The following is a 23,385-nucleotide window of genomic DNA, read 5'->3' on the forward strand; positions in this document are numbered from 1 at the left end:
TTTGGACCTGGGATTTAAGCCAAGAATCCTGCAGTTATATGATAGCCACACTAACAACTGTACATATAACACCACCATTCTGCCTCTGTCTAATCTTGTCCTTATTTACTTGTTTTAAACCAAATACCCCCAAATTTTAAGTGTCACAGGAAAATCAACAAGTTTTACATTTGAATATTATTAGGTAGCATTTAAACATTTTTATAATCTTTTTCCTAAATTGTTACTTTTCCTCATATTTCATCAGTTGCATGGAAAATGCCTTTTCTGGCATTTCCAAAAAATGCATTACAAAACTTAAAAATGTCACACCTTTCTGTAAATCTTACTTCTTATCATGTCATGGACCAAACAGTGAGATTATGCTGGATTTGTCTGAGCTCTCTCTGCCTTATGACATGTATAAAATAAAATTGCCCAGTCCATGTCACAGTGGCTTGCAAAGCTGATCAGTCATTTGACCTCTCTACATTCAGAATTCATTTATGACTCAGAATTCAGAGGCACGCTTGTTTATGTAATTTATGCTCTGAAGGCAAAATAGACATTTTGAACGCATAGGTCTGAGCTTTATTTTTTACTGAACTCCATTGCTCTTTTCTGTGTTTGATATTGGCCAATAGCTTTACTGATTTCTATTGCTCTTTTCTGACAGGACCACAAACCTTATACTAGTCTTCTGTGAATTACTGAATAAATCAATAATGTCTCTGCTAGCGTCTGTGATGGACCCATCATAAGATTAAGCATGTAGGCCATACTTCAGATACAGTTTCAGTTCATCATTGATTATTTTCTCCACAATGCTTTCTTATCATATAAAGATCAATAGCAGCAATGCGGCACTTGTCACAGTCTATTTACCTTTCACAATGTTAGTTATATATTTATCTGGAGACATGGAAGAGAACAAAATACAATACAGAGAAAAAGAAAGTGGAATATTAACAAACATCATGGCAATTGGAAGATATTTCATATGCCAGAATGGAAGAATTTGTTATGTCATTTAACAATTATCGTATAATTATCAATTGTGTTGAAAAGGTATGTAAAGATTTATATGTAAATGATTTAACTTCTTATTTGGTATTTTCCAATATTATTTAAATTTAAATATTATATTAGTTAATCTATCAATTTTATGAAGCCATTTTTTTCCAATGTAGAAGGTGGGAATCTGGAGTCCATCCTGACTGCATCGACATTAGGGGGAAACAACATTCTATGGGATGCCATCTATGGTATTGTATAGACTTATTACTTCTGGGCTGTTTTAATGCTGGGAATTTACCTAACATGCAAGTCTTAGGGGTGTGCAGTAAGAAGAACTACCATTTAGAAACACAGAAAATGCGCAGACTTCACACAGACAATGACCATGTCTGGAAACCACAGAATGAGGGACCTCCAAGATGAGGTGGAGGTGAGTGCAAACAGCAGCGAATGTGGAAGTAATCAGAAGCACTACCTGACCACAGATGGAATAAGTAACAACTAAGGGGAGACCAAGCCCAGAACAATGGGTATGAAAGAGAAAATGCATTGGCCAAAAACAATTGAAAGGGATTAATTGGAGCAATTTCATATTGACATAGACATAGTGCTGGAAAACATGTTGACAGAGGGTGTAGTGTGGATGTTGGTGATGCTGACAGAAACTGTATATAATATGGAGTTTTGTACGTTTGGGGTTCAGAACAACAAGACCCTCCCTATAGTCAAATAATCGGTTAGAAGGAAGGGTCAAAGCCATCTTTTGCGACTAACAAACAAACAATTTTGGATAGTGGGTGAGGAAGAAGGATGTGAAAATGAGTGCTACAAATCAGGAAATTACAGTTTGTTTGTTTGTTTGTTTGTTTCAATTTAAATACATATTTTAACATGAGTCAATTCAGGTTTTTTTTATTTAGTACTTTTGAATATCAGGGATTCTGTTTGTTAGGTTATTCCTATTAATATTTGTCTCTGGATCAATATTGGATTTTGTTTGCATGATATGTTTTGCTTTACCTTGCCCCCATTTTGTTTTCTATAGGCATCACTATTGTCACAGCATGACGCTTTATTACTAAGGGTATTGTTTCTTGAAGTTGCATTGCAACACTTTATAAACTGGAAGTGCGTGTTATGCAGCCTCCAAAATTGTGGATTGTGTATAAATAAAATTCATGTGTTATTATAGCTTCTGACCTCTTGCATTTCATCTTTAGACTTTGATTAGTGATTTATGTTTTGGTTTTAGCAACAAGTTTATAGACTTTGCTGGTTTCAACCCCAGCTATGTTCTAGGTTTTAGATTTATCTCCAGGTAATTATTAAAGCAGTTCAAACTGCTACGTTCTTTCTCACAGAGTGAATAACTGAGTGATATGCTAGGCAAAGAACAGGCAGATACATTTACTAAATAGACCAGGAAACACAAAAATGTCACACTATAGAAGCTGTATTGATAGTGGTGAAACATTAAATGAAGAAGGGTATTACCTGAGGATGAGCCAGGTAGAAATTTTGTAATCTAGCTATATGTTAAGTAAAAGAGCTTGTGTCTCTAAAGAAGTGAGTGAGACAGCAGTGTTAATTACTATACTGCTCTATAGTAATAATTACTGTAAATACTGTTTATTCAATTTTTACTATTAGTATATTGTGGGCAGACTATTAACTGACTTTAGATGAGGCAATTTATAGATTTTAAAAATGTAATATCTGCTTAAATTGTCTAGTTTACAGCAATAACAAAATCTGGAATATAGTACTGTCACTTACCAGCATTGTCATGATTAAATATCCATAATTTGTCTCAGAAGCCAAATTACTTAAACATAAAAAATTTTCATGTCTGCAGCTTGCTGTTTTATTGGTTCTGTTTAATCATCTAATAGTGCAAAAAAAAGTATTTTTAATTTTATATAATTCCATTTATGGTAAGCATTATCCTAAAAGCATTTGCATAACAGAATATACTGATGTGAATATCAAGAACATCTAAGGGGATTATCTTTCCATTTTAAAGCCTACCTGAAAGGACTGAAGATGTTAAAATAACACTCATTAAATGCAGTGTATTTCTTAAAAAGAAGTGTGTTCAACAAATTATACTACTCTCATACTATGTCATTGGGCGCCCTCTGTAATGTCTTGCCGAGAAGTAAGCTAAAGAAGGAAAATCACACTGGGTGACACACTGCATGAAAAAGAAGTTTCCTGTACTTTGGACTGTTGCTGTTAGTGCAGCCCTAGGCCTCTGCAAAATGTCATGTAGGACAGGCTATTCAGAATCAGACATAGGAGCCTGACATGTTCATTGAAATGGGGCGTAATACTGTCAGGAAACTACATGAGGAAGACTTACCTAAAAGTGACCGCTAGACATGACATTACTTCAGCCCTCTCAAGTGACTCTGTCCTGGCATGTATAATAAAACCCCTCACCTAGTGAAAGAATTTTTGAGACTAATATTGAGAAAACACTTTAATTGATTACAGGGAAGCAAGCCAATTAGTTGGCTTCTCTTCCCACTCTTGGTTGTCATTGTTGGTTAGCTGGTCCCTGTATGTGGTGTATGGCCTAAATTCTCCTTCTCTTATTAATAGTTACATATTTAAAATACATTTTTGAAATTGTGAAGTACAGTACACTGCTTCAAAAGTATTATTTGGTTAAAAAATGTTTGATTTTACCTTAAGTTGGCACTGGTAAAACTTATTCCCATGAAAAAGAAGAGCCCATCTCAAGCAATGTGAAATTTGACGTGTGTATTGTCTCTATACAGAAAACAGAGACAGAAAACAAACAGAATGACAGAAAATGCCAAAATCATCAGGCTGAAGGACAGAGTAGCAGATCATAGGTGGAACAGTCTGAGTTTATGTGATGTTCTCTCATCATATCCAAGGCCTCAGTTTGTTGACCAGCAAATTCAATAGAAACATGTGGATAGATCTTTTCAAGGGTACGCAGTGGTGCTGAAACGGACAGCTCCACAAATCCCGCAGACACTGAAGGATTCACGAGCTCATAATTCAATCGCATGTATAATTTGTCAGTTTTCAGTTAGGGGGAAATATTATGTTAATCTAGGTTTCAAGGAAGTGTTCATAAAAAAACGGTGCTCTTCTTTAATATATATGTTTTTGATATTCACTTAATTTGGTATTTTTCGATTGTTCGTACATTGGTATTGTTAAAACCTGACTTTAGGCTCACCATTGACGGGACAAACGGAGGCTAAATATGATTTCAAGAACAGTGCATTGTCTGTCTGTCGCTCTGTTACTCTTATTTTATTTATTTATTTTTCACGAATACCAAAAATGAATGCAGACGAAGTTCCAACATACATTATTACCTCAGAAGTCCAAAGCTAGGGTGGCGATGTCAGCTAGGAAGAACAGAACAAACGCTAGACTAAGCGGAAGAGAAAGGTCAGCCAGACGTCAAAAGGCATTACGGCATAGGCACAACTACAGCTTCATCAGTTAAGAACCGATGAAATCAACGTTTTGCTTTGCCGTGCACTGTTGGCGAGTATTTTACTACATCTATTCTACTACTGTTAATACTACTTCTATTACAAAACTAATGATAATACTATATAGATATAGTACTGCATAGCTAATTAGCTACTAACAGGATGATTCTGAAGTCAGATATAACTTTAATGAAGTCGATCAAATAGAAAATCCACGATTCTGTTTTTCTAAGGATCACAGGGCACAATCCAAACTGGGTTAAATTAGTTCACTCTGTCTATCTTGCGCCTCTTTTAAAGTTTGAGAAAACCCACGCGAACGCGATGGGCGTGCAGATTTGACGTAGACAGGACACGAACCAGGGATCGAGCTGTGATGTTACGCACTAACTACAGGGTCACCTTAGCAAATAATGCAAAAATAAAATACGATACTCGTTGGATATGCGTCACAGAATATATTTCACACTCATGGCGAACCCTTGTTTTTTCCTTTTTTCTATAATCTCATCTCATCTCCTGAAACAGCTACCATTGGTGAGGGTCACGTTTTTAATTTCTTTATACGCCGTTTTATGCATTGGAAAGAATAATTAAACGCGTAATTTCGAGAGTCATAACTCGAAGCTTTTCGTTTTTTTCAATGTTTATAGTTCTCGGAAATTTTCTCTCAGTCAGGTGCTTTATATATTATTTTGCCTGAAGAAGAAGCCTGAGTTGCCTCGAAAACTTGCATATTGTAATCTTTTTAGTTAGCCAATAAAAGGTGTCATTTTGCTTGACTTCTCATTACATGGCTAACACCCTAGTACTGTACTCTAAAATACCACGAAAATACAATTCCTCTGTACAGACTCCATTTATCTGATATACTGTGCACCTGAGTTTACTACCTTCAAATAGCACTTATTTAATCCATTTGTTATTTAAATCTTTCGCTCTCCAATATGAAAAGTGCCATATACAGTAATGGATATGTCTGTTTCCTATCAAGTTATTCAGCCAATGGCACGCCGATACATTAAAGCAGACCGTGGTTTTAGAAATCGGGGCTTGTAAGCCTTTCACTTCTCAGTTTTAAGCCAACGTCTGCTTTCTAAGCGCATGAACGAACTGATTCCTAAAATCACCACCCTCTTGACATAAGAAGGAGGTAATCAAAAGATTTAATATTTAAAATAAAAATGAATATCTGTGAACAGTTCAAAGATGCGAAGACAAGACAGAATTTATTTTTCCAGCTAAATTATAGGCTGCACAATTACAACTTCTGTATTTGTATCTTTTAAGTCATTTGCTGCATTTAACAATCTTTGAATGTTTATTTAATGCAATATTATTTTTTTTTAAATGCGTTATGCGAATGTGAAAGTCGCTATATATAAAGACAAATGACGCAAAACTTGAAAAATTGGTATATCTGATTTTGACAAGAACAGCAAAGTAAAAAGAAATCTTTGCAAAATTGTAATATTTTCCTTAAAGGTTTATTTGAAACTATTCAACCAATCGATTGATCGGTGCATCCATCCATCCGACCATTATGTAATTATTAATGTATTAATTAATGTAATCCATTATGTAATTTAACTTTCATTTGGCACTGGAACTGTTAAATATTAGTAGTCACTTGCTTTTGTTTATTCTAGTCACTGCTTATCAGTGCCATCCCAGAACCCGACATTCCCCACCCTCTACCTCCCTCTACCGGTGTTGAGTAATTTATGTAAATTTGTTCATGACGTGAACCGGGATCTTATTCAAAGAATCGCATCTTCCGAACTGCAGAAAGCAAGAGAGCGCGTGATAAAGCAAACACACACACACACACATAGAGAGAGAGAGAGAGAGAGAGAGAGATTGAGTTCAATCTGCAGCATAGCAAGGACACGCTCCGAACACACGGTCTTGCTTAACCGAAGCAAAGAGCACTACAGGACTGGAAGCGAAACAACGGAGAGCCATGACCGACTCCAAGAAAAGTGAAATGGACATTCGGGACAAAGCCATTCTGCATCAGCAACGGCGTTTGAAACAAGCAACGCAGTTCACACACAAGGACTCTGCCGACCTGCTACCCCTGGACGGGCTCAAAAGACTGGGGACTTCCAAAGACCTGGTAAGCATCTTGCGGAAGAACGGGCTCAGTAGGGGCATCGCTTGAGCCTGTGGGTCTTTATCGTCTCATTCACACATTTTGTGTGCAGCTGTTTAAAGATATAAAAAAAGAGTAGCAATCACTTATGACGAAAATGAGTTTAATGACTATTAGTTTTTCCTGTGTTTTTTTTCGCTATATGCCAAGTACATACCGTTAATGTATACATGTATGTGTACAGTGCCTCTGTCTCCGAGGACGTCACCGATCTTACTTTGGTGCAGTAGAGCCAAATATTTCGGTAGCATAAGAGCAAAAATCAGAAAAGAATGGCAACAAAACAGAGTAATGTAACATGAAAAAAGTATGAAATCGAAAAAAGGGATGATAAAATCAGTATGCACTGCAGCACAACTTAACAGGTGAGGCAACACAGAAGGAACCCACAACTGAGGTAGTCGCTTTTTCAGCTGCCGTATTCCTTTTAGTTTCAAGGCAAACATTAGTTACAAACATTATTCACAGCATGGCAATAAACCATTTTATATATCTCCCTTTGTATTTATATATATATTTCTTGTCTGCATAGTTTCATAAACTAGATCAATATATTAGATAAAAATAAAATCACACTTAAAGTGAAAAATATAGTAAATGGTTGTAAGATAGATAGATCGATTTTGGAGTGTATACAAATTTCAAAAATATGTAACTATACTGTACAACAACAACAACAACAACATTTATTTATATAGCTCACTTTCATACAAACAGTAGCTCAAAGTGCTTTACATAATAAAGAATAGAAAAATAAAAGACACAATAAGAAAACAAAATAAATCAACATTAATTAACATCGAATAAAAGTAAGGTTCTTTGGCCAGGGGGGACAGAAAAAACAAAAAAACTCCAGATGGCTGGAGAAAAAATAAAATCTGTATATAACAAGTCATATAGAATACAGAATTTTACTAAATACTTATGGTTTCTACATATTTGCATATTGATGCAAAAAATAATAAAACAAACTGCAATTATAAATTTTGAATTTATGTAATATTTGTGATCAGATTTTCCTGCTTTAATTCCTGTGTGATACTATTGTAGGATGTATATTTTTTGTTTTCATTTTAATTAATAACTAGTTTTGTTAGAAAAAGTGGCATCTTTTTACAGGCTTGGCATTTGATGTTGCAAAGTTTATTTAAATTGAATTCAGTTTAAATTCCTTGTGTCTGCTTTGTGATGTGTATGTGCTTGTTTCCAACCTGAATGTCTCAAAAAAAGAAGTATTTATAAAGGTGTTAATTATCACCTGAATCATACAATTATGTAACATCAAGCTATTAATCACTGAGTTAGTAATTAAATAACTATGTTTTGGTTTTGTTTGCATGGCCAATGATGGCTGTATTTTTTCTGCCTAACATTGAAGCAGAATATTTGTCACAAATAAGTATTTAAATATGTCTTTACAATTACATTCATGTTTTCATATTTTGCTTTGCACAATAATTGCATTGAATTAATACATGAATATTAAGAGGACACCTTTGCAATATTTTGAAATTAATTACAATGTGAAGATAAAATATAAATGTTTAAAGGCAAGGTGAAGGCAAAGTATGTTAGAGTTTGTTTGTTTGAGTCTCGTCTTTTTCTACACGGTCATAATAATAACAATGCATTGTTTAAAATGAAGTGCTAATAAGACATAAAATATACAGGCACCATAAGTTCATTGATCCATGTCAAGCAGTGTATGCTGAGACTTGACCATAGTTGTATTTGTCATCATTGCGCTTCATCTCTCACATTTCCAGCTCAGCACTTGTTGAATATGGGTTCTGTTCCAAGAATAAGCAACTGGTACCCAGCTGCACATCAATCTGCTCTGTAATTTGTGAGTGTATTTATATCCATGTGCAAACCTTTTTGATACATGGGTGGCTTTTTCCCCAAGCTATATTAAAAGAAAAAAAAACAAAGAATTCCCTGAAAAGAGGTTTATTTGGATGAAGAAAATGCTGCAGATTGCATCAGAAAGGTAATTTTCTTACTGCAAAGCATGGAAGTTGAAAATTAGTACTTGAATTTTAGTACTTGCTTAACAGTGGGAATTCTTCTGGTGTGTGTGGTAGGTGGGGGTTATTCTCACCAACCTGAGGAAGACCAAATATATGACATATCTATCTATCTATCTATCTATCTATCTATCTATCTATCTATCTATCTATCTATCTATCTATCTATCTATCTATCTATCTATCTGCTGGAATGGGAAGGGAATTTCTCAATATTATCAAGCAGGTCTGCTGAGATTTTTAGAATGTTTTCAATGGACAAATAATCATAACATGAATGCAGACTATAGACAACCGCTTATAATCATTATCTAGAGATTTAAAAGCATATATTTACTTGCTCATTTCAGAGCCTTGCAGTTAGGAGCCCCGGGTTCGCTTCCTGGGGTCCTCCCTGCATGGAGTTTGCATGTTCTCCCCGTGTCTGCGTGGGTTTCCTCTGGGTACTCCGGTTTCCTCCTACAGTCCAAAGAAATGCAGGTTAGGTGCATTGGCAATTTTAAATTGTACCTAGTGTGTGCTTGGTGTGTGGGTGTATGTGTGTGTGTGTTTGTGTGCCCTGCGGTGGGCTGGCGCCATGCCCGGAGTTTGTTTCCTGCCTTGCATCCTTTGTTGGCTGGGATTTGCTCCAGCAGATCACCATGAACATGTAGTTAGGATATAACGGGTTGGATAATGGATGGATGGATGGGTGGATTCATCCAGAAATATGGCACATTTTTCTTCATCAATGCTTGCAGATGAAAGCACTGTGCTGCCAGTTAATTCACACCCCTGAAAATGAAATACACATTAAAAATCTGACACTTTTGAAGTTGTTCTTTGTGGTAGATTTTCTACTTTGTCATTTTACATTATTCAGAATTGATTTTTATGGAATAGTCCCAGGCTATGCCAAGTACTATATGGAAAAAACTCAAACAAGTTTTCACTGCCAGGAGCATTTTACTATACATAAAGTGAATTTAAAGTGATTCTAATATTTAACACAAGTAGTTATTTACTTTACTTTTGTGATGATTACTGATGTGGATGACATATATTATGATGCAGTTGGTAGCACTGCCAGCTTATGAATTCAGTGCCCTGAGTTTGAATCTTGTACCCGGGCATTGCCAATGTGGAATATGTACATTCTCCTTGTATCTGCATGGACTTTCCTTCAGCTTCTCCAGTTTTTCTCCAACATCCTCAAAGATGGACAGTTTAGGGTTAACTGGTGATTGCACAATAGAGTCTGTTTAGGTTTGTTAGCATGTGGGCACTGTAATTAATAAACTGTATCCCTTGCCAGGGCTGATTTCATTCCTACAGTCATGGTATCAAAAGCAACTCAGAAATGTGTTAAATGGGTGAACACCTGAAGTACTGGGAGGAAAATCTATTACTGAGAAAAGGGAGATCTTAAAATTTCCACATAGGCTTCAGCCAGGTATAGGATTAAAATCCGGGATGCTGGTTACATGAAATAGCAGCACTAAGCACTGCACCTCTGTGCTGCCCAATTTATTTCTTGAATTGGAATTTTACAATGGAGAACTTCAAGGAAAAGGAATATGTAACCGTAGCATTGTGTGCAATATTTAAACTGTGGAAATAATGCCAGTCCTTATCATATTTTACAGTCAACACTATTCAGTCCTAAGGCAAGCAAAAAACAGATATTGATTCCTAAAACTTGAGTTGGTGTGCAGCTACAGTATATAATTATCATGGAAATTATTACACCAAACTTTATCTGCATTTTAACACATAGATACATATTATACATATTACTACAATATTAGCACAAGACATTTCTGTCAATCAGTCTATAATTAATAAGAATCCATAGATGAATAGCAGCAAGCTGGCTCCATGTATGCCCTGGTGCCTCACAATTACAAGGACCAGGGTTCCATTATGGATCCTATCACTGTGTTTATGGACCAGGGTCCAGCTGAACTCAGGTTTCATATCATTGCCAAAACATGTACAGTTCAGGGAATATGAATGCTGTAAATAGGCATACTATGAGTGAAACAATGTGCATGTGTGCTAGCCTAACAGTGCTCTGTGATGGACTGCTTCGGGGTAAGCTCCTTTTCTCCAATAAAAACTCATTTTCAAAAAGGAATGTGTTGAAGAACCTCTCATATTAAATACCATGCCAAAATTCTTTACATACATTGAGGTGAATTTTAGTATTCAACAATCAATGTTTATATATATACTCAGCAAAAAATGAAACGTCCCTTTTTCAGGACTGTGTATTTCAACAATAATGTTTTAAAAATCCAACTAACTTTACAGATCTTCATTGTAAAGGGTTTAAACAATGTTTTCCATCCATGTTCAATTAACCATAATCAATTAATTAACATGCACCTGTGGAATGGTCGTTAAGACCTTAACAGCTTACAGAAAGTAGGCATTTAAGGTCACAGTTCTAAAAACGCAGGACACTAAAGAGACTTGTCTACCGACTGTGAAAAACACCCAAAGAAAGATGCCCTGGGTCCCTGCTCATCTGCGTGAACGTGCATTAGGCATGCTGCAGGGAGGCATGAGGACTGCTGATGTGGCTAGGGCAATAAATTGCCATGTCCGCACTGTGAGACGCCTAAGACAGCGCTACAGGGAGACAGGAAGGACAGCTGATCATCCTCACAGTGGAAGGCCACGTGTAACAACACCTGCACAGGATCGGTACATCCGAATATCACACCTGCGTGACAGGTACAGGATGGCCACAACAACTGCCCGAGTCACACCAGGAACACACAATCCCTCCATCGGTGCTCAGATTGTCCGCAATAAGCTGAGAGAGGCTGGACTGAGGGCTTGTAGGCCTGTTGTAAGGCAGGTCCTTACCAGACATCACCAGCAACAACGCCGCCTATGGGCACAAACCCACCTTCGCTGGACCAGACAGGAGTGGCAAAAAGTGCTCTTCACTGATGAGTCACGGTTTTGTCTCACCAGGGGTAATGGACGGATTCGTGTTTATCGTCGAAGGAACTGAGCATGTCTGGGACCTGTTGGATCGCAGGGTGAGGGCTAGGGCCATTTCCCCCCAGAAATGTCCAGGAACTTGCATGTGCCTTGGTGGAAGAGTGGGGTAACATCTCACAGCAAGAACTGACAAATCTGGTCCAGTCTATGAGGAGGAGATGCACTGCAGTACTTCAAGCAGCTGGTGGCCACACCAGATACTGACTGGTACTTTTGATTTTGAGCCTCCCTTCATTCAGGGACACATTGTGAAACATTTTTAGTTTATGTCTTATAGTGTTGACTCTTTTAGTGTTCATACAAATATTTACACATTAAGTTTACTGAAAGTAAAAACAGTTGAAAGTCAGAGGACGTTTCTTTTTTTGCTGAGTATAGCATTTGAAATATTCTCACATAGATATTTACTAAACAAATTATGTGAATATTTCTCCAAGTCAGAGCATATAGAAGAATTTAAATCACCAGCTCAGATAGAAAATCCTGATCACTATGATACATTTTCAGAAAGTGTAAGGTTTTATTAAAATTTGCTTTGAATAACTTATCCTTCTAGTATATAATTTACTTAAGCTGTTGTTGAGGGACATACCATATATCTTTGAAATCTTTGTTAATGTTTATGATATTTCAAGTCAAATGCTTTCATTTTCCAGTCTTGACAGAGCCTTTCAGTTAAATAAAAAAGACATACTGCCAGATTGATTTGTGGCATCATATTTGACAAAGAAAGATTTGGGTGATTTTGTGTTTTAGCATAAATGGAGTGACAACCCATTAGGGGTATGAGACAAATGGATTTATTTTTCAAGGATGTGTCAGTTGGTTCCTTGGACCCCTAGTGGTATAAAGAAGATATTACAAGCTGAACATATTCTACATCCATCCATTTTCTAACCCACTGAATTTGAATACAGGGTCACAGGGGTCTGCTGGAGCCAAACCCAGGGCACAAGGCAGGAACCAATCCTGGGCAGGGTGCCAACCCACCGCAGGACACACACAAAGGCCAATTTAGAATCGCCAATCCTTTGGATTGTGGGAGGAAACTGGAGTGCCCGGAGGAAACCCACGCAGACAACATGCAAACTCCACGCAGGGAGGACACAGGAAGCGAACCCGGGTCTCCTAACTGCGAGGCAGCAGCGCTACCGCTGCGCCACCGTGCCTCCCATATTCTACATTAAGTGTGTTATGTTAGTAGCACTAGTTGTAGTAGTTGTAGTAGTATTGTCACATGTACCTAATACAATGAAACTCTTATTTGTATATCCAACCAACATGAAATACGTCGCCACTCTCTAGCACCATGGTAAACAGGGATGTATTAGACAAGATATGTTTCTGTAAGATAGCTTTAAAACTTTGCCTAGTTGAATATTTATCATTTAAGCACTAACTTTCTCATTATTGGAGTCTTGATACTTTCCTTAAAATGTTTAAAAACTGTGAAATTATTATAATAATGTAGATGGTTTGTTTTACTGTGGTTTCTCATTTTTCAGTCTGAACAGTTTGTGACCTTTTCTTTAAGCTGCACCTGATTATGAGTGAATAGCTCTTTTTTCATCTTTCCTAATAGATCATTCACTTGATCTATACCCAGTTTGCATATTTACACATTTCCTTTTCTTCCTTGAAAGATGGACTGTGTCTGAATCCACTCTCGCAAGTTGTTAGTGCTGTCCTGGTAGATTTTCTTAAAATGAGTATGCCATTTGAGAAAATTGTTGAGAAACATTGAGAAAAACATTTGCGAAATAGGACAAAACAAAAAGGGCAATGCCAGCTGGATCTTTGATATTATTATTCATTTCATGTGTCATTATATACTTTTAATTGAGCTAAACAAGATGTGAGAAAGGGTTGGGAGGTATATTTGTTTGCAAAAATCAATAAATTTAACATCAAGAGAAAGACAGGTTGAAGTTTTCCTGAAATGCAGTAAATGTTGTATGGTTTTGGGGTATGTTTAATAACAGCTGTAAACAGATGCTGTCACACTTACTCTTGGCTGTCAAGAGTAGTTAAATATTTATGCTGTTGAGCTTTTTTTGTCTTGCTATTTAATTTTTCTTGTTAACCATTTAATTTAAAAGATTTTTCAAAGTAGCATCCACTCATGTTGTACACTGGCGTTTTCCAGATAATGATATCATGAGCCAAGACTAAACCAGCAACACCAAACCCTAAACACACACAAGTCAATAACAGACCTAGCTAGAGGTATTTGTGTTGTGGGATGAAGGGGAAGTCCCTGAAAGAGACTAATTTTGAAAATTGGGAGAATGAGGAAACATTATACAATATAAGGTACCCACTCTGCAATCAGACTGGGTCCAAGCACTCGTAATTTAACAAAAATCATTAATTAATAGTCTAGCGAGTACCTTTTGAAAATGTCATGGAAAAGATCAGTGAGTAATAAGTTATCAGGTTTAATGATCTTATTATGATTAAGGTATTTAAGGTATAAGACACACAGCTAAATTTAAAGGCATACAAAATTAAAGTGTGTGAGCTGCTCAAACTGAGCAACCATTTGGTCCTTCCATTTTTCTGTATGCCCATACAAATGTTCCATCTCAGATATTATCCGTTTCATTCTCTACTATACAACATCCATCTATCCATCCATTGCTTAACCTTCTTATCTAACATTTACTACCCTAAAACCCTATGTTAGATAATAACCTTATCTAACATAGAGTTTTAGTGTAGTAAATGTCTGTCCTTGCAGCAATGGGTACAGAGAGGAAACAGTCCTATGTGGCATGCTAGTTCATCACTGAGCACGGTTACACTCACACACATACACTCACTCATGGAAATACAATTATAAATGAACCTCTATCTTTGGGACATGAAAACCTCACATTGACACAAGAAGAGCATGCAAACAGTTAATGTACTCCAGGTCTCAAAGTTGGAACTTTGGTGCTACGAGGCAGTAATGCATATTCTCAAAATAATTGCACTAGAGTGCGAGTTATATGTGTCTGATCATTTTCTTATTGAAGTATTACTTTTACTTTCAATTTTAAATTTGCTGTTTTTTTCTTGTGTCTCGCTTTTTTCAGCATAATTTGAAATTGTTTTAGTGCTTTCCAATTGCCAACATGCACTCTTTCCTTCTGTTTCTGATCATGACATTTAAAAAAATGACATTAACGCAGAGAGTCCACTTATTCATAGCGGTATGTGGTGCTTCTGGCAAAGGTGCTGTCAAGTTTAAAAATAATGAAGAGCTATTCACTCATAATCAAGTGCAGCTTAAAGAAAAGGTCACAAACTGTTGAGATTGAAAGAGTTTTTGTTATGGAAGCTCAATAAAAGTCACCCCAGGAGTCGCTGGTCGTATGGAAACTAAATGCAACCTTTCTTTATTATTGTATATGATGGGTCTGCAAAGAAAATGCAGATTGGACAGATATAATTTATTCACTTATATCTACCATGTAATAAAAACACACTGTACTTAGGGGCAACATTTTTTAAAATAATAAGCTGCAATGTAAAAGGAATGTTGGACTCTCACAATGCAATATTAATTCTGCTTTTCAATGATTTTTAATTCTGCTAACCCTGTGAATGGTGCTATATTAATAGACTGACTTTTTTTACATGTTTCCTTAACACCATGTTCAAACAGGGTGGCGCGGTGGTGCAGTGGCAGCTTTTCTGCCTCACAGTAAGGAGATCAGGGGTTGTGTCCCACGTCCTCCCCATGTGGAGTTTGCATGTTCACCCCGTGTCTGTGTGGCTTCCTACCCACTTTCCAAAGACATGCAGAATAGGTGAATTGGCCCTAGAGTGTGTTGGCGTGGGTGTGTTCACCCTGCAGTGAGCTGGTGCCTTGTCCAGGGTTTGTTCCTGCATTGTACCCTCTGCTAGTTAGAAGGGTCTAGCATCCCTCATGACCCTGGTTTGGAATAAGTAGGGAAATTTTTAAATAAGAAGATTATTGGTTCCTTATTTATTTTTTTCATTTACAGATGAACTATATGTTCAATTAAATAATTTATAAGGAAGTTGCCCAGAGCATAACCAGAGATGTAACTCTAAATGGGTTTGTTTAATACAATTTGAGTTTATTAATCCTATTAAGGAAGATACCCTTTTTGTTGGCACTGTAATGTATCTCTTAGTCACATACTGCTACATACAAAGAATTCAGCAAAGGCTTTGTCTGTGTTACATAACAGTAAGTAGATGAACTACAGTTATAGATGAGTTACAGCAAGCTCTTAAAGCCCACTGAGAGTATCTAGGAAATGTGCCTGTAGGCCATTTAAGATGCTTCGTGATTCTCAGAAGCCCTCTTCTCAAGAGGGTAGTGGATTGAACTCAAGGCCTGTTTTATACCCCCAAACCCATAGGGTGGTGTAGCCTAGAGATTTCATTTCATTTTTAGTATTTTCTTCCTGTTCTCCATGACCATTAAACATGAGGGATCAGAGCAAGCTTTGACTTTGTGGTATATACATTTATATGTGTAACTAGTTGTGCTACACATCTAAGACAGGTTGAAATCTAAGTAATCAACGTACACCTCAGCATTACTGTTTGAAATGCACCATGCAATGCATATGACTCTGTTATATGCCGTTTGGTATGGGGTCATAAAACCAGTGTTAATGTTGTGGGGTACAGCCCAGACACAGACAGGCAGACATGATGTTCCACCACACACACGTTTATTTACAATTAAAAGAAGTGCACAGACCCAGTGCCACAGCACCAATCACCCCTTTAAGTCCAGGCCTTCTCACTATGCCTCTCAGTCTCTGGTCTGCCTCCACTTCTCTCCTCCGAGGTCTGTCCTCTTCCACCCGACTCCAGCCATCGAATGGAGGGAGGCGGCCCCTTATATCCACACCCGGATGAGCTCCAGGTGCTTCCCGAAACTCCTCCGCCGACACTCCCCTGTGTGGCGAAAGTGCCGGCTGCGCACCCGGAAACACTCCGGGTGTCCCCGTTCCTCTTCCCCCCAGCACTTAGGGGTGTTTCAGAAGTGTTGAGGTCCAGGGCTCCGAAGGTAGTGGGGCACCCCCTGGCAGTGACCACGGGTCCCTACAGAGTTGAGCTTCCATGCTCCCTACCCGTGGTCCCCGAAGCAACCAGGGCGTTCGCCCCCACATGGTCTGGGGAAGGTGCAAGCCCTCTTCCAGTCCTCCTGGATGTCCCAGCCGGGTCGCCTCGCAGCCGTCTCTGACAATGTTTGTGATGTGCCATCTATTCGAATGACAGAGACATAGTAACTGGATGGACACACAGACACCTTTTTATTAAGGCAGATGAGAAAGAATTTTGGAAGAATCAAAAAAAAATAGAATTTGTGGCAAATAAAAAAAACTTTAGACAATTAATTTAGCTGCCAAAAAAGCTAGAATTAAAATATGGTACAAGATTTCCTTATATTTCCTCTTTTTCTACACCTCTTCTTTCTGCCCATACCTTGTTTCCACTTTCTCTCTAACGCTGTTAAAAGTGACTAATTATTATACTTTTTTGTAAGGCTTCTTTTTAAAGGTGCAGCAGGTTACAGCTTGAGCTAGTCTCAGTCCACTGCTTACAGTGGGTGATTCAACAAAAAGAAGAAAAAATGGCAAAAAGGGGCAAAAAAGAAGGCAAAAAGGGTCTGCCTAAAATGCAAATGTCCCAAATATAACCCAATCATTAAAAGCCAAACACTTATATGCATTACATTAAATAAATGGAAATTAGTACTCACAAATGACATCGGACCACTGAAGGATCCACTCCCCAGTCTCCCAGTATATAGGCAGCGGGTGGTCCTTTAGCCTTGACACCAGCTATGAAGCCTACCAAAAAAAAAAAAACAATGAAAACAGTTGGAGAAGCAATACACAGAAAGTAAATAATAAATAAATACAGCAATAAAAACAAAATTTACATAATTAACAAAAACACATTAAAATAACGCATCAAAATGAACCAAAGTAAAATATATTGAAATAAACATAAGCCAGGGAGCACACCCTGACTGGAACACTTGTACTTCTGACCAATGTTGCACAGAATGGACACTTTTCATGACACTTTAATATTGGGCACTTTTCTGCATTGTTATTAATTATATTAATACATTTCTATACAAGAGAACAGAAGCCTGTTTACACATTTTCTCTGTAAGTCTCTGCCCTCTTTCTCAAATCCTCTCGGCTGCATAGGCAGCTTTCTACCCTTGGCCAGCCCACGGAGTGCTCACAGCTGCTATCTTTCTAGTCTGCATTCTTTTTTTAAAGCAAAGCAATCTATGATTTGCACCACCATAATGTGTGACAAAAATCTGTTTTAATGAACCATCCCAAATATTTTGATGTAGAGGCTTACAGGGGGTTTTGAATTGTTGAATGGGGTTCCAGAACTCTTGTTTGTGAGATACCCTGTATTTTGCACCCATCCATCTTTTCATTTTCTGATCTTTTTATCCAGTTCAGAGTTGTACAGTGGAGTGTATTGTAGCCGCACTGTTGCTAGCTATGAACAACCATGGATGGAGTACCAGCTCATGACAGCTGGACATGCATTACTAGTGGGTCATTATAGAACATGATGTTAGCCTTGCACAAGGATACAGAAAGGCCCAGAGAAACAAAAAAATTAAATGGAGACACAGGATGAATATGAAAATTCTACCCAGGCAGCGACCAGATCAGGGATCACGTTGAGGAGTAAGGCAGTGATGCTAACCACTTCTTCTTCTGGCTGCTCCCATTCGGGGTTGCCACAGCAGATCATCTTCTTCCATATCTTTCTGTCCACTGCATCTGTTCTGTTACACCCTTCACTTGCATGTTCTCTCTCACCACATCCATAAACCTTCGCTTAGGCCTTCCTCTTTTCCTCTTCACTATACCATCATAATAACACAAAGAGCCACAAACGTGGTTGTTAGTGGAATGATATTATAAATTATGTATGTTTCATTTTTAGTTGATCATACACAATTTGCTTGCAACTAGGCCATATCTAATTAAGAGAGCAACAACTAAAATCTATTCATTTTTAATCAAGTCAAATCAAGTTTATTATCATGTGTACATAGTATAATTAAATTCATAGTCACATGTCTCCTCAGAACAGTTGACAAAAATACAATACAAAAATAAATAAGTAAATAAAGTTAGCAGGGCAACATATAAACACAATTATATACAATATGTCAGGCTGAAAGGAGCCATAGGGTAATCTTACAGCATCAAGCCCAAGACATGAATAAGCCGCCCACTCATATGAGGCAAATTCAGAATCACTAATCAAAATGGCCTGCGCACTGCTGGGATGTGGGAGTAAACCCTAGCACTCACTGAAAACTCACATAGACACAGGCAGGACATGCAAGCTCCATACAGCTAAGGACTTATCTGGAGTTTCGACTCAGATCTCTGAACAACTAAACCATCACATTAGTACTTTTCAGTCCACTGGTTTGGTGAATGTGTAAATCCTCCTTGTGCATATACAGTAAATGAATTTAATATGGCAAAACCATTCAGTTTATTAAAAGCAGGAAGGAGGATAACAAGATGCTAGTCTGCCAGGGAGCCATTCAGTTGTATTTTTGTTCTCCAGGGGAACTCTATGCAATTTGGATTATGGCATTTACTTTGGCCAAAATCAAGGAAGACAATGACCCGATGATAGTGTTTCAGAAAAGATATTCCTTTTACTTCACATTAATATGGATATTAATGCAGATGTGTGTTATGATTTAACATAATACAATATTCTGAAACCTACTCAAAGCTAATCCAATAAATGTAATTCTTATAACTCTTCTGCAAATCACAAAATTCTGCTACGTTCTGCCCTCTGCTGGGTCATTTTGGTGCATAGGTCATGCAAGAAGCACAATGAGGGCAAATATCATTATGCATCAGTGAACTTGCAGATTGTCATGTCTGGACAGGAAATTAAACAGTAGCAGGCAAAAATTATGTAATAATGGACACTGATTTTTTTCTGGGTGACTGAGGTTGTGACGCAATAGTGCTATAGTAGGCTGTTGTAAGCTGATGCCTCCTAGGCTGTCATGGACGAAGAAAATAACATTTTTTTGATAATGAACCATATTGTTTGTTCTCCTGAATTGGGATGTAGGTACATGTTTCTTTTTTTGTGATCACAAATATCCATTTTTCCTTGTGATGAAAAATTAAAAGTTTCTTTGATGGTCAGTGTGGTTCAGAGCAAACTGGATTTTGCCTCTTTTGTCACGTGTATTAACAAACAGTAGAATATTGTTGGTGTGGTGGGCTGGCACCCTGCCTGGGGTTTGTTTCCTGCCTTGCGCCCTGTATTGGCTGGGATTGGCTCCAGCAGACTCCCATGACCCTGTAGTTAGGATATAGCGGGTTGGATAATGGATGGATGAATAATATTGTTGAATGCGTTAAAACAGAGGAGGATTTATTAAAAAAGAAAAAGATATCAACCTGTTATCATTATACAAAAAACAAAGAGTAAGTTACAAAAAATGTAGGGTCTCTACTATTCTTGAGGTTTTATTTTGACCACTTGGCATGTTGTAAGAATATTATAATAATTTATATAATTAATTCATTAATAGTGATGCAGAAAAGTGACAAATACTAAAGTGTTTAAAACTGTTAAAATTATTGTGTGTGTGTGTGTGTAAATATATATATATATATATATATATATATATATATATATATATATATATATATATATATATATATATAAATACATACAAGGGGGCTCTGTCCCCCGCTTGCTTCACTCGCCAACCCCTGGGTGGGCGCTACATGCTAGCTACCTCGCGGTTCTGTTGCTAGCGTATGGGGAAGCGGATTTACAATTTAAACAGATTATTATTTTCATGGGAATTGTTACATATGCATAATAGAACTAACTATTTTACATTACAGCAAGTAATTAACCATAGTAAAAAATAGTTAAACATAACAAATTGAAAGAAAATAAAGTTTCATGTTGCGTTAGAGGTATTCACTGCATTATACATTTTCGTTCTGTTTGGCTTTAAAATTAACACGCAAATACTTTTTAAACTTACACTTTTACTGTAAAACTTCAGTAAAAACAATTTTTTGAATTAACTTTTCGTCAATATTGCATTGAATTTTGATTCTGTGTTTGGACTTACATCGTGACAACACAAAATATAACTGCATGTGAGTGAATATCATTTTATTCTTTCTAATAAATAAACCAAATTTTTCGAATGTTTGTCCCTGTGATTTGTTAATTGTCATAGCAAAAGCTATTCTCACAGGAAACTGTTTTAATATGAAAGGCATATCAAGATCTTCTTTGGTGTCTAATGTTATCCACGGATGATGTGCTACCTTTCTTGTCACCTGTTAAAATATTTTACATGTCAGAATTGTTCAACCAATTTTAAATACAACTAACCTTATCCTATTGCATAGCCCATCACTCAGACATAAATTACGAAATAACATTATGATACATCCATCTTTCACCAGTAATTCGGCCAGTGGAAGACCGGGCGGAGTTAACAGTTGTAGATATTTTATGGGATATTGTAAGTTGATGTTTTCATCTTCCGCAACATCATCACCAACTATGATGAAATTCTTCAATAAGATTTGGACATAAGTCTTTTATTGGGAACCTAAAGTGAGAAAACATACAATTTATAAGAGCTGAGAGTGCAGGAATTGTGTCTGACAAGAGCATTCACACAAATTAGAGGTTAGAGGACCGTGGGCGTGGGCCATTATCTGGAAATGGTTGAGAGGAGGGTGGGACTTGAAAAAATCTCTTGGCAATAGTCTCGTCTCAAGATTTTCTTTTCTAATATATATATATATATATACTGTATATATCTATACTAATAAAAGGCAAAGCCCTCACTGACTGACTCACTGACTGACTCACTGACTCATCACTAATTCTCCAACTTCCCGTGTAGGTAGAAGGCTGAAATTTGGCAGGCTCATTCCTTACAGCTTACTTACAAAAGTTGGGCAGGTTTCATTTCAAAATTATACGCGTAATGGTCATAACTAGAAGCTATTTTTCTCCATTTACTGTAATGGAGTTGAGCTCGAAAGTCATGGGGGGGCGGAGTTTCGTGTGACATCATCAAGCCTCCCACGTAATCACACAGTACATAGAAAACCAGGAAGAGCTCCAAAAACCGCTGAAGAAAACATACATTATATAATTAACAAGGCAGCGAAACAATTAGAAGCGAGCGAGTGACATATAAAACCATATTCAGCGACTCACGTGAACTGACGAGTGCGCAGACAAAAAGCAACAGTTCCAAAGAGTGCTGAACAAAAACCGAATTACACTGCTACGCTCAAATAGACAAACCACATGCCGTGGCGCAATAGTAGAGGCTTCGCCTCTAGCGCCGGCGTCTGAGGTTCGATTCCCAAGAGGGGATGCACTGAGTATGTACGCGCGCTTCCCGATTCATTTTAGCCTCGCATCCCCTTGGTTTGAGACGTATGAAAAAATATGCGGTTAACGCAGAAAGACAGATCACCAATTGAAGCTTTATGAATAATGGATACTTTGTTCTGGATCAATGATTGTTTTGGTAAAGCCATACTCAGTGTATTCATTAGATGAACGGTAAAAAAGTAAGAGCGAGGGGAAGGTAACTTATTGAGGCACGCAGGCAAAACCACAATAGCACGCGGGCTTGATGTACTGTAGTGCGCGTCAACTCGATCTGACTTGCGCGATCACATTTCAAAAAATATATCTTTTCAAGTTCTATTTAGTCCATATGTGTCAAACTCAAGGCCCAGGCCACATCCGGCCCGTGTAATTATATCCGCCCGAATCATTTTATATATTATTGTTATTAATGGCCGGGGATATGAAGCGCTGGTAACACAATAAACTACAGATCCCATAATGCAGCGCTTCAGCTGCCTTGCCGAACACTTACCGCGTTAATCAAGTCTAGCTTATGATGCTGCAAGTTATTGCGAAGCTAGCCCACACGATGCCGAAGAGAAAAGGTGATTCTGAACATAGAGCCTTTAAAAACCGATGGGAGGCTGAGTATATGTTTACTGACATTGCTGGTAAACCCGTGTGTCTCATTTGTGGAGCTAATGTGGCTGTAATTACAGAATTTAATCTAAGACGGCACTATGAGACAAAACATCAAGATAACCTGAAAGACCTGAATGCAATGCACAAGATACAGAAAGCAGAAGAGTTAAAGAAGAATCTGACACTTCAGCAGACGTTTTACCGTGCAAAATCACAAAGTGATTTCAAGTGAAGCTACTTTTATGGGAGACACAAATGCACCAGTGCAACTTGCCCCACTTTCCCTGTTGCCAAGTAATGTTGAACCAAGTCGGCACAACGGTGTTCCCAAATATGCACTTTGCTGATAAACTGCCGCACTGCGCACTGAGTTACGGCGCTTTGGTGACTTTGAAGAACAAAAAGAATTTTGAGTTGTTTCGCAACCCATTTGCCGTTGATGTGGAAACTGCACCTGTGCAGATTCAGATGGAGGTGATTGAGCTGCAGTGTAATGGCACACTGAAGGCAGAGTATGATACTGCACGGCCTGCACAGTTTATTCACTCCATTCCCTCAGAAATGCTCCAGCTCCGTCTACATGCAGCTCGAACCTTGTGTATGTTTGGTAGCACATATCTGTGTGAGAAGCTCTTCTCAGTCATGAAGACTAACAAAACAGCACACAGGAGTCGCCTCA

The 23,385-nt window shown here is 37.6% G+C and overlaps 1 protein-coding gene across 1 annotated transcript in view; it reads left to right on the plus strand.

The window, feature by feature from the left end:
- Positions 1-5,881: 5,881 nt before the first annotated feature.
- nrip2 (nuclear receptor interacting protein 2) overlaps positions 5,882-23,385 on the plus strand; it is a 197,554-nt gene continuing 180,050 nt past the window's right edge. Inside the window, exon 1 of the mRNA XM_039769525.1 lies at positions 5,882-6,597. Coding sequence (XP_039625459.1) covers positions 6,442-6,597 — 156 coding nt within the window. The 5' untranslated portion in view covers positions 5,882-6,441. The remainder of the gene's footprint in view (positions 6,598-23,385) is intronic.

Source organism: Polypterus senegalus, chromosome 11 (genome assembly GCF_016835505.1).
Source record: "Polypterus senegalus isolate Bchr_013 chromosome 11, ASM1683550v1, whole genome shotgun sequence".
Classification (NCBI taxonomy): Eukaryota; Metazoa; Chordata; class Cladistia; order Polypteriformes; family Polypteridae; genus Polypterus; species Polypterus senegalus.